At 43.3% G+C, this 13,654-nt stretch overlaps 1 protein-coding gene across 1 annotated transcript in view; it reads left to right on the forward strand.

Moving 5' to 3' along the window:
• The window catches only part of LOC141271858 (uncharacterized), a 158,552-nt gene that overhangs the window by 33,815 nt on the left and 111,083 nt on the right, over positions 1 to 13,654 (forward strand). The window contains exon 12 of the mRNA XM_073682053.1: positions 2,284 to 2,438. Within this exon, the coding sequence (XP_073538154.1) occupies positions 2,284 to 2,438 (155 nt within the window). The remainder of the gene's footprint in view (positions 1 to 2,283; positions 2,439 to 13,654) is intronic.

Genomic DNA, 13,654 nt, shown 5'->3' on the forward strand with positions numbered 1-13,654 from the left:
GGAATACTGGCCCCCATATAAGGCCCCATGCGGAATACTGGCCCCCATATAAGGCCCCATGCGGAATACTGACCCCCATATAAGGCTCCATGCGGAATACTGACCCCCATATAAGGCTCCATGGGGAATACTGACCCCCATATAAGGCTCCATGCGGAATACTGGCCCCCATATAAGGCTCCATGCGGAATACTGACCCCCACATAAGGCCCCATACGGAATACTGGCCCCCATATAAGGCTCCATGCGGAATACTGACCCCCATATAAGGCTCCATGCGGAATACTGGCTTCCATATAAGGCTCCATACGGAATACTGGCCCCCATATAAGGCTCCATACAGAATACTGGCCTCCATATAACGTTCCATACAGGATACTGCTCCCCTTATAAAGCTCCATACAGGATACTGGCCCCCATATAACGCTCCATACAGGATACTGGTCCCCTTATAAAACTCCATACAGGATACTGGCCCCCATATAACGCTCCATACAGGATACCGGTCCCCATATAATGCTGCATGCAGGCTGTTACCCCCCACATAATGCCCCATACAGGCTGCCCCCCCCCCCTTATAATGCTCCATGCAGGCTGTTCGACCCCACATAATGCCCCATACAGCCCCGACCCCTTTTAATGCTCCATGCAGGCTGTTACCCCCCCACATAATGCCCCATACAGGCTGCCCCCCCCCTTTATAATGCCCCATGCAGGCTGTTCCCCACCTTATAATGCCCCATGCAGGCTGTCACCCCTCCTCTTTATAATGCCCCATGCAGGCTGTCACCCCTCCTCTTTATAATGCCCCATGCAGGATGTCCCCCCCTCTTTATAATGCCCCATGCAGGCTGTTCCCCACCTTATAATGCCCCATGCAGGCTGTTCCCCACCTTATAATGCCCCATGCAGGCTGTCACCCCTCCTCTTTATAATGCCCCATGCAGGAATCTCCCCCCCCTTTATAATGCCCCATGCAGGCTGTCACCCCTCCTCTTTATAATGCCCCATGCAGGAATCTCCCCCCCTTTATAATGCCCCATGCAGGCTGTCACCCCTCCTCTTTATAATGCCCCATGCAGGAATCCCCCCCCCTCTTTATAATGCCCCATGCAGGCTGTCACCCCTCCTCTTTATAATGCCCCATGCAGGAATCCCCCCCCCTCTTTATAATGCCCCATGCAGGCTGTCACCCCTCCTCTTTATAATGCCCCATGCAGGAATCTCCCCCCCTTTATAATGCCCCATGCAGGCTGTCACCCCTCCTCTTTATAATGCCCCATGCAGGAATCCCCCCCCCCTCTTTATAATGCCCCATGCCTCCATACATTAAAAAAAAAAATCAAATACTCACCTCCCTTCTCACCTGCTGCCGCTGCTCTGGTCCGGACTCCAGCGTTGTCGGCGTCTTCCCGCTCAGCACTCCCTGTGACGGCTCAGGGGAGGGCGCGGTGTAAAGACGTCACCGCGCCCTCTGACCTGAGACGTCACAGGAAGCGCAGAGCAAGAAGACAGCGGATCTGCGGAGGCACGGGGAGAGGTAAGTATCCAGCTGCCAGGGCCCTGAGCAAGCGGGGGGAAGGGCGGGCGCTGACACCGCTCTCCTCTGCCCACAGCCCGGCGGGGTGCGCGACCGCCAGTGGGCCCCTCTGCCTGCTCAGGGCCCCGGCATTTGCCCGGGTGCGCCGGGTGCTGACGCCGGCCCTGCATGTGAGGAACGCCTGTTTTTCCAGCATTCCTCACGTGTATTAAATCTGTCAAACAGTTGCAAATCATGTTAACGGAGTGACGAAAACTTAAAGCCCGAGAACGCTATAAATACTCGGTGCTTGGCCGAGTATACTCGGCGAAAGGGTTAACCGAACATACTCGCTCATCACTAATCTTTGAGTAGTGACTATTTTGACTTCACAGGTATTCTCAGGAAACTAGCACACAGTGGATGTTGGAGAGTGAAAATTGCAAATATACCATTTTAGTACCCAGTAAGTGGTGCCCAGCTTGTGCTTCTGGAGACATGCATACCATAAATTTTAAGTGTCTTAATATATGAACATCTATGGTGTGATTTCTTTGCTTGTGTAGATTGAATGGGTTGTTTACGATTTCTGGTGAGAATTTCATGTCAATGGCACCTTTAGAAATTTATTTACTTAGAAAATTGATGATGTGTTTAATACTTATTTCACTCGCTGTAACTTGCAATTTCTTTAGCTATTTTTGCAATGTTAAAAAAATATAATTCAGAATATATTATTCAAAAATAATCTTTATTTTTTTTAGATGACTGTACCAGATCAGAGGGACATCTGAGACCTTCAGTTTTTAATTCTGAGGACCTTGATGTCTCACAGGATATAATTGACGCCTGTTCCACTATTCCAGAAATACCATCATCCCTTTACAGTAAAGATCTATCATTTGAACCTTTTAAACAGGTCCTATCTTCTGATTCATCTCAGACTAGTAAGAAAAATAAAAGTCACAAAAGAGACGTTACAAATAGAACTGCTCTTACAGCAAACAAACAATTTTCAAGTGTAGAATATGAAGAAAGTTTTTCCCTCAAAACATCTTTTCTTACACATCCGAGAACTCACACAGTTGATAAGCCATTTTCATGTTCAGAATGTGAGAAATGTTTTAAACGGAAATCACATCTTGTTAGTCACCAGAGCAATCACACAGGGAAGAAGCCATTTTCATGCTCAGAATGTGAGAAATGTTTTTCAGTTAAATCAAAACTTGTTACACATCAAAGAACTCACACAGGGGTGAAGCCATTTTCATGTTCAGAATGTGAGAAATGTTTTTCACATAAATCACATTTTCTAACACATCAGAGAAGTCACACAGGGGAGAAGCCATTTTCATGCTCAGAATGTGGTAATTGTTTTACAAATAAAATAAATCTTGCTAAACATCTGAGAACTCACACAGGGGAGAAGCCATTTTCATGTTCAGAATGTGGGAAATATTTTGCATATAAAGCAAATCTTGTTACACATCAGAGAACTCACACAGAGGAGAAGCCATATTCATGTTCAGAATGTGGGAAATGTTTTGGAAAGAAAAATCATCTTGTTGCGCATCAGAGAACTCACACAGGGGAAAAGCCATTTTCATGTTCAGAATGTGGGAAATGTTTTGTAAGGAAACCACATCTTGACAGACATTGCAGAACTCACACAGGGGAGAAGCCATTTTCATGTTCAGAATGTGGGAAATGTTTTATAGATAAATCACATCTTTTTACTCATCAGAGAACGCACACAGGGGAGAAGCCGTATTCATGTTCAGAATGTGGGCAACATTTTAAGCAGAAAACACATCTTGTTAGTCACCAGAGAAATCACACCGGGGAGAAACCATTTTCATGTTCAGAATGTGGGAAACATTTTGCCAATAAAAGGAACCTTACTAAACATCAAATATCTAAAAAAGGGAGAAACCATTCTCATACCTAGGATAAGGAAAATGCTTTACTTGAAAATCATATTTTGTTGACCACAAAGGAAAACTCACACAGGGAGAAACCATATATTTTTGACAAACTGTACAAGAAAAAAATATGAAACAGAGACTCAAAGTAATGACAAATAAGTAAACGAGAAAGCAAGTTAGAACTTTGAATTTGAATTGAAACATATGCAGTTACTAATATACATCTGTCATCTAAAACAGCAAATAAATGCAATATTCCATATGCACTGAATATTTCACAGATATACATTATATATATATATTCACTATATGGACAAGAGTATTGCTACCCTACCCCCTAAACCTCCCCAAAAATACCCAACATTTCCTCCTCCCTCTTCTTCCTTACTCCCAATCTCAGTGATCTGCCATTCATCAATCTCTTTCAATCCACAATCTCCGTGTGTGAACAAACGTCTTTAACTTTTCTATATTACAATAATAAACATGTTCATATTGCAAATTACTATTTACATATATGATCCATTCCTTCTTTGTAGGAATGTCTAGTGTGATCCATTCCAGTTATAATAAAATGTCTCCCTCTCTCCATCTCCATTATCTCAATTTGTAATGCTGGAGCAAAATTATCTATACAAAGACCCCTGCGCAGAATTATTAGGGCTACAGAAACTTCATATATTTTATACCGAAGAATAGAGCCATCTCCATAGTTGTCTGTACAAGGACATATAGATCAGACAAGGTCCTCATATTCAGGCAGTTTCTATTTTACTCCAAACTCTTTTTATTTCAACAAGATCAGTGAGTCTCATTATAAGGAGTAGAGAAGCTCCAGGGACAAAGACTCCGTCTCGTACTAACACGATTGGGGGCCCGGTCAGGAGCATCCAGCCATGGTGCCCAGATTCCCTAATTTTTGGCTTTGCTTTCTTGTATAATAAATCACTTTCTCATAGAGTCCTGTAGTAATAACTTTGTTAAACATCTGTCTCACAGTGTAATTTCTTCTACATTCCCTAATTTAAAAAAAACATGATGTCTCCAGCCAAACCAGCTGATTTATGATTATACAATTTTAACCCCTTAAGGACCCTGGTATTTTACGTTTTTGCATTTTCTTTTTTTTGTTCCCAGAGCCATAGTGTTTTTATTTTTTGGTCAATATGGCCGTGTGAGGGCTTATTTTTTGCGGGACGAGTTGTACTTTTAAACACCATCACTGGTTTTACCATATCATGTACGGGAAAACGGGAAAAAAATTCCAAGTGCGGTGAAATTGCAAAAAAAGTGTTTTAATTTTTTTTTACCACGTTCACTGAATGCTAAAACTGACCTGCCATTATTATTCTCCAGGTCATTACGAGTTCGTAGACACCAAACATGTACAGGTTCTTTTTTATTTAAGTGGTGAAAAAAAATCCAAAGATTACTAAAAAAAAAAAAAAATTGTGCGATTTTCCAAGACCCGTAGCGTCTCCATTTTTCGGAGTCTGGGGCCGGGCGAGGGCTTATTTTTTGCGCGCCGAGTTGACGTTTTTATTGATACCATTTTGGGGTACATCCGATGTATTGATCGCCCGTTATTGCATTTTATTGCAATGTTGCGGCAACCAAAAAGCGTAATTCTGGCATTTAGAATTTTTTTCTCGTTACGCCGTTTACCGATCTGATTAATTATTTTTTTATATTGATAGATCGGGCGATTCTGAACGCGGCAATACCAAATATGTGTATGTGGTTTTTTTTTTATTTTATTTTGAATGGGGCGAAAGGGGGGTGATTTAAACTTTCATATTTTTTAAATATTTTTTAAAACATTTTTTTTTACACTTTTTGCTTGCTTCTCCATAGGAGACTAGAAGCAGCAAATGTCCAATCACCTCTGCTACATAGAGGTGATTAGCAGATCACCTCTATATAGCAGAAATGCTCCTGTGGTATGAGCGCCGACCACTAGGTGGCGCTCATAGCGATCAGTACATGACAACCACTGGGGTCTGCTGCAGTCCCAGGGTTGTCATGCCCACGTATCGGTAACCCGTGATCACATGACGGGGTCACCGAAGGGCGGGGTAAGTGACGCGCTTCCGGCTTGGCGCTGTTAAATGCCGCTGTCAGAGATTGACAGCGACATTTAACAGGTTAACAGCCGCGGGTGGATCGCAGTTCTACCCGCAGCTGTAGCGTGCACATGTCAGCTGTATAAATCAGCTGACATGTGCCCGGTTCAGTGTGGGCTCAGCGCCGGAGCCCTCGCTGAACAGGGGGTGACAACCTGGTGCTTACTATTACGCCCCAGGCTGTAAAGGGGTTAATAACTTTACTCCATAAAATCCTGTTTTGTACATCAAAGGTGTGTCTGACCTAAATAAATTGACAGAATTATCTGTGAGGGAGGTTAAATTCTTCCTGAAGGGAAAATGAAGGGCTGGCAGAGCACAGGTGAATGACTGTAGTATGTCAGAGGCTGTCCACACACACTGATCTCAGACTGAATGGAATGAGATATTATTCAAGGGGCTGGCTGTTACTAGAAGCCAGGAGCTGGCTATGCCCCTTGATCTGTGATGTAACGTCCCAGAATGGAGGAGGATCACAAAGGAGCAGCTTCACCATCACAGTTAATAGCAGATACTGTCAGGATTAGAAACTGTGCTAAAACATCTAATAAGCCGACATAATACGAGGGTCAGTCAATAAGTAATGCCTCCTATTTTTTTTTTTCCTTTTAATTGGCAAGAAATTCAAATGCAATTACATAGGTTGAAAACCACAACATTAACGATTAATTTGTCACTTTTCAATACAATCTCCATCCATTTCCACAGTCTTGGTCCACCGTTTAACAAGGGCATGTATCCCAGCATGGTAAAAAGCATTCTTGGTACCCACCATGCACAAACTTTTCTGTATCCCAGTTGTCCAATAATTTTCATCACACTGACTTTACTGAGGCAGATAATGCTTCACAATTCATCTGCAGTCACCCGGCGGTCACCACGAATGATGTCATCGACTCGCTGAATGTTGCCTGGAGTCACTGCGGTTACTGGCCTGCCACTCTGCATTTTGTCAGCCAACGATGATGGCCCTTCAGCTGTGTTACAGCGACGAACCCATCGTCTAACAGTACTGACATCCACTGTTGCATCACCGTACACATTTTTCAGTCTCTCATGAATTCGAATGGGCGTTTCTCCTTCTGCATGCAAGAATTCAATCACAGAATGTTGTCTAATGCGAACATCGATGTCAGCCATTTTGCAAACGGATACAGTCCTGCCACCTGTTGGTGCAGGAAGTTGCAATTGCTGTGGATTGGAGAAGAAGGTTTGAGGAATTGTGCCAAATTCGAATATTTAACATAACTACCTTATTTAAGGAGAAAAAAAATAGGAGGCATTACTTATTGACTGACCCTCGTAATACTAATAGTTTTCTCATAGCTGTAATTTACAGTGCCTTAAAAAAATGTTCATACCTCGTGAACTTTCCACATTTTTTCACATTTCATCTATAAACTTAAAAATGTAGCAAATATTTGTGGAGTGCAAAGGAAATGATACTTGTTTTTTTAAATGATTAAAAAATAAAAATCTGAAAATTGTGAGGTACATTTGCATTCAGACCCTTGAGTCAATACTTTGTAGGACCAACTTTCGCTGCAATTCTCAATGGGATTTAGGTCTGGACTTTGAATGCGCCATTCAAACACATGACTATGCTTTGACCTAAACCATCCATTGTACCTCTGGCAGTATGTTTAAGGGCTCTTTCACACATCAGTATTTCCGTTTTTTTGTGATGACAGTTTCCACACGTACCAGAGACACTGATACACGCAGACCCATTAAAATCAACGGGTCTGTGCACATGTCAGTGTGTTTTCATGGACTGTGTGCTCCACACGCTGACATGTCCGTTTTTTTTACAGATGCACAGTCCGCAAAACGTGCGACGCGGATGACATCCGTGTGACACGTACCGGCGCCTGGGAATCAGCGCTACAGTTCGTGCTGTTTCCAAACGCCAGTGCTGAATGCTGCCCTTCTCATAGTTCCCTGCCGGCGCTGTGATCAGCACCAGCAGGGACAATGATGAGGGTAGTAGTGTCTGCTCCCGCAGTGTCCCTGTATAAAAATAAAATAATAAAATCCATATACTCACCTGTCCTAAGTGTCCCCTGCTATAATCCTCTGACCGTTGACAAAGAGGAGCCGGGGAGAATGAGCCACTCCAGAGCTGCACTCAGTGGGTGACAGGACACCGCTCCTGAGCACAGCTCCGGCTCATTCTCCCTTTCTCCTCTGTGTCAGCGGTTGGCCCATTCCTCGCTTTGCCAAAAAGCTCTATCTTGGTTTCATCTGTCCACAAGATGTGTTCCCAGGATTTTGGCAAACTACAGTTTAGCTTTGTTATGTTTCTGTGTCAGCAGTGGGGTCCTCCTGGGTCTCCTGCCATAGCGTTTAATTTCATTCAAATGTCAACAGATAGTTCGCTCTGACACTGATGCACCCTGAGCCTGCAGGACAGCTTGAATTTCTTTGTAACTTGATTGGCGCTTCTTATCCACCATCCGGACTATCCTGCGTTCCAACGTTTCATAAATTTTTCTATGACGCCCACATCCAGGGAGATTTGCTACAATGCCATGGGTTGTAAACTTCTTGATTATGTCGTGTGCTGTGGACAAAGGAACGTCAAGATCTCTGAAGATGGACTGCCTTTATATGATTGAGGGAATACCATATACCCCATCCCTGATGAAGGAAAGTGTGCATCTCAGAAACACATTGGATTGTATGAGGATCTTGATATGTACCAATCGGTATTATGATCTCACAACTAGATTCTTGTAACTTCATTTTGAAAGCTGAGAAACATTTGGACACATTGTGCAGATAGATTTATACGTTTATAATTGTTTTTAATATCTAGTGGACTGGAATTTTATCTGGTGCAGGTTGACTATAAATATGATATTGATAGTGGCACCATTTGTGGAATTAAGCTGATTGTTACATATATCTCCACATATATCTATCTATACCTTTGTGGCAGATGTCTCTGAGAGGTTACAGGGACTTTGTCAGTACAGGATGACTGTTCAAACCAAGTACAGATGCTCGGTGCTCCATGGTGTGGCCAATCATTTAAAATCCCCTTTCCACCTGCTTGCTTTCCATCTATCTTTGCCATTCCCTGGCTCTATGAATCCAGTCAATCAAAGAAGAGAGGGTGTGGAGATAGCAGGAAACCAAGCAGTTGGAAAGGTTTACTTAAATGGTTGGCCACTCCGTGAAGCACTGAGCGGCACGACTTAGTTTGAACAGTCATTCTGTGGTGACATGAGTCCCTTTAATACATTTTTTGGGCGTCTGTTTTGAGCATTTGTTTGGTTGCTCTTTTTTGCTATAGGCTGTTGGCCTGAACATGGGGGTGGGCACAATATTTAACCAGATGTGCCATCTGCGGAAGAAAGGAAAGAAAAAGTTCTGATATAAGAACAACTTACTAAGTGGAACCACTTGGTTGCTAGGGATAGAATAAAGAGCTACAGTGCAGTGTCTATGAGTGACAATTGCTGAGTCAGTCAGAAAACACCAATTCATGGTAAAAAATCAAGAGACAAAAACATGGTCAAACAGGCAGAAGAATGAAGAACGTGGTCAGCAACAAGCCATGTTGTTACCAGTGATCATAATAGAGAAGCAATTCTGCATACAATGGAAATAACAAATACCTATTGATTGAGGACCTGGATAGAGGGGAATGAGAACCTTAAATATCAGGCCTCGATAACATCATAAATAGTAAAGAGAAGTGGAGAGAAACCCAATTGAAAATTATCCATAAGGCAATTTATGCTTTTGATCTCTCAATGACTCCTCTTAAACCCGATTGGATCACACAATGCCCAAAATGTAGAACCCCCTCTACAGACTTATTACATTGTATTCGGACATGTCCAAGACTGCATAATTTCTTGAGGCCAATTCTGAATGGCATTGAAAATATGTATATATATGGAAATTGAAAATATCTCAAGGGCTGTCACACTGTAGAGGGATCAGCTTTATTCTCATTTGCACATGGAAACACAAGAAGCAATGGGATGAAACTGAATGGGAGATGATACAGATTAGATATTAGAAAAAACTTTTTGACAGTGAGGGTGATCAATGAGTGGAACAGGCGGCCACAAGAGGTGGTGAGTAGTGATGAGCGAGTATGTTCTGTTAACCCTTTCGCCGAGTATGCTCGGGCGAGCACCGAGTAGTTACAGCTGCTCGGTGATATGTTTGAATCTATCCCGTGTACATGATTTGCGACTGTTTGACAGCTTTAATACATGGGAGGAATGCCTATTTCTTACACATTCCTCACATGTATTAAAACTGTCAAACAGTCGCAAATCATGCACACGGGAGTGATTCAAACATAACACCGAGCAGCTGTAACTACTCGGTGCTCGCCCGCGCATACTCGGCAAAAGGGTTAACAGAACATACTCGCTCATCACTAGTGGTGAGCTCTCCTTCAATGGAAGTCTTCAAACAGAGTCTGGACAGACATCGGTCTGAGATGATTTAGTGAATCCTGCATTGAGCAGGGGGTTCGACCAGATGACCCTAGAGGTCCCTTCCAGCTCTATCTTTCTATGTTTCTATGTCCCACTATCCCCCCCCCCCCCCACACACACACACACACACACCTCCTCAGTATATTATTCCACTACTGGCCAAGGGAGAAGGCTAAAGAAAAGAAACATTTTTCCTCAATTCCCCACTAGTACAGTACATGTGATAATCCTGTTAGCCAAAAGACTGGTGCTGGGATGTTGGCTGAGAACTTCGATCCCAACATTCCAGGAATCCATTTCGCAATTGAAAAACCTACTATAGTACAGTACTACTGTAGATGAAAAAGAGAAATTAATAAATACAGTACTTTGTCAAGTGGAAACCATTTGTTGAGAAATATTGTAACACAGAAGAAATATCATAAATTGTTACACCATTTATTGCATCTACATGGTACCATATCGAAAGATTGAAAGGTTCTCTGGGAAAACTTTTACAGGATACTTAAAGAAAGATGATTGCAAGAGCCAGGGATAAAAGAGATAATATGTAGAATGTACTGATACAAGAACATTGTTGAAGTGGACGTTATCGTATTAATGTATATATGATCCTAACCTTTGATTGTGACATTCTATTACACCGAGTTATATTGTTCACCTGTTTGTAAATAGCACGAATCATACTGAAGACCTTGTTGTGCCTATAAAAATGTTTTTTTCTGTTAAAAAATGTATTAAAAAAATCTTTAAAAATTTGTTTGAAAAAAACCCAAAACATCATAAGGCTATGTGCCCACCAAGCAGAAATGTTCTGGATTTTTCCTGAGCGTTTCTGCATCTCCCTGGCAGAAAAAAAGCATGCGGATTGTACATGCGATTTTCCTGCCAGGGACAAGCGGAAGTGAAGCGTTCTTCACATGCATTTTCGCATGCGGGTTGACAAGCGCTTTCCAAGCGATTTTAGCATCACTTGGAAAGTGCTTGACAACTTGGTCACACTATATAAATCCATGCAAACACATAGTGGGCACACAGCCGAAGTGTTTCAGCAACAGAGCACAGAACAGTAGATGTGACTGGAGCAGCCGTGGTGGTCAACAAACACTGAGAGCCGGACAGAACATGGCAGAGGCAAGGTGTGCACGGTACAGCTGAGCGGAATTTGCACAGACTGTCTGCGGGTATCCCGACCTGTCTCATACGCATATATGAGGAGGTCAAGTTTGAGGTGGGAGATCTGTGGACAGTCCATACATTGTGATCCAAATACTCCACGTGGCCTGATAGTCATCGTGAGCACACAGCTTAATGGTCCGGTTTCAAAACACAGTGAGCTGACATGTATGTGCCCCAGCCTCACCAAGCTTACTGTTCACAATCTCTCCCACGCACCACCTGTGCAGTCCTAATAGTAAATTTTGCTATTTGAAAGTTATTCACTTTGTGTTTATTTACAGGTACAACAGTCATAAAGCCCCCATCTCACATAGCGAGATCGCTACTGAGTCACGGTTTTGGTGACGCAACAGCGACCTCACCAGCTATGTTGCTATGTGTGACACTTTGCAGCGATCAGCCCCTGCTGTGAGGTCGCTGATCGCTGCAAAGAGTCCTGGACCATTTTTTGGTCCTTGCCCTCCCGCTGGTCAGCACACATCGCTGTGTGTGACCAGCGGGACCAGCGATCAGGCTGGTAACTATGATAAACAGCGGCACACGCGCACTCAGTAACCCGCTGTTTATCATAGCTACCACTCTGCTACGGTTAGCGGTAACCTCCCGCTCACCGTAGCAGAGTGGTAACCATGATAAACAATGGGTTACTAGGTTCGCGTGTTCCCCTAGTAACCCGCTGTTTATCATGGTTACCAGTCTGCTCCTGCTTCAGCAGGCTGGTAACCAGGAGCAGGACATCGTGGAAAGATTCTTTCCACGATGTCGCTGCTCCCCTGATCGCTGGTGAGCCTGCCTGTTTGACAGCTCACCAGCGATCACTTAGCAACGCAGCAACGATATCGGCCAGGTTAAATCGTTGTCGGGATCGCTGGTGCGTCGTTATGTGAGACAGTACCTTGTCATAGTTTCTGTGTGTATTTAACCCTGTATTTTATATTGTTTGGTAACAGCACCATCTGCTGGCCATTTAATGTGTACATTTTAGTTTCAGTTTGCAATGTATTATTATTGGAAGTTCCTAAGACATTGTTCCTGTTGCATCATGGTTGTTAAGACACTGAAAGGAGCAGCAGCCATTGTTCCTGTATGCTCATAAAGAGAACCCACATCACTTGTTTTCTATCTTGTTCTCCTTGTTAACAGCCTGCTTCATGCATAGTTGGTAAGCCACTATCTGTTTTTAATGCTGTGTTGTTACAACTATGTTTGATGTATTAGATAGATAATCATCAGCTTGTATATTACAGACTTTCTGTATCTCATGCATTGTACAGTTATATATTCTGAAATACCCGTTATTACATCCTATAGTTTCACCCTTTCCTGTCAATCTCCAATCAATAAAATAAGGTTACACCGTCAGCCTCTTTTCTTAATAAGACGGGGATTACCTACATGTCTCACTACACACCGTTGTAACGTGTATGAGGACAGCATATCAGCCACTTTTGTCCCTGGCCATGACATGGCAAGCGCGAAAATTGAAAGACGTCTGACATCCCCAGACTGTGGAGCAATCAATCAAAAGGAAATGGACGTGTTTCCAATGATGAGACAGTGATTGAGCCAAGATGCTGTATGGTCCTGATGACTCAGTGTAACGTACACATGGAAGCAAAACAACAAACCATACAGCTCAGCTCCATCGTCATCATTCAGTGTCTGTAGGAGTCTGAGGTCAGAATAATCACAGATTCACTGATGTCAGGTTCCTTTAAACTCGATTAGATTTCTGCTATAATTGACAGCACATTCTGGTGTAAATGTTAGTAAATGTGATCATCTTGGTATGGACACACCCTCATACTACGCCCCACCCACAAAACAAGAATATCTACCTTAAGTTTAAAAAGTAAAAAAAATCTTTTACACAGAATATATACATGCTGTTCCGCTCCACAAAAGTCACTCTGCTCCATACACGTACACACGCATACAGTTCCACTCCGGATATCGTGCACACACGCGGCTCCGCTCCGTACGCCTCGCACACGCGCGGCTCCGCTCCGGACGCCTCGCACACGCGCGGCTCCGCTCCGGACACCTCGCACACGCACAGCTCCGCACGCCTCGTAAAGTTAGCCAGTTAGAATGTACGGCCTGCATTCAGGACCTGGAAGGAGCCCATACATTCTGGAAGATAGCAGAATGTATGGCCTCCTGTCAGGTATATATTATTGGAGCCAGCAGAATGTATGGGCTCCTGTCAGGTATATATTATTGGAGGCAGCGGAATGTATGGGCTCCTGTCAGGTATATATTATTGGAGGCAGGAGAATGTATAGGCTCCTGTCAGGTATATATTATTGGAGGCAGCAGAATGTATGGGCTCCTGTCAGGTATATATTATTGGAGCCAGCAGAATGTATGGGCTCCTGTCAGGTATATATTATTGGAGGCAGCGGAATGTATGGGCTCCTGTCAGGTATAGATTATTGGAGGCAG

Source organism: Phyllobates terribilis, unplaced genomic scaffold, assembly GCF_046119375.1.
Source record: "Phyllobates terribilis strain yellow unplaced genomic scaffold, ASM4611937v1 Scaffold_5__5_contigs__length_657084704, whole genome shotgun sequence".
NCBI lineage: Eukaryota > Metazoa > Chordata > Amphibia > Anura > Dendrobatidae > Phyllobates > Phyllobates terribilis.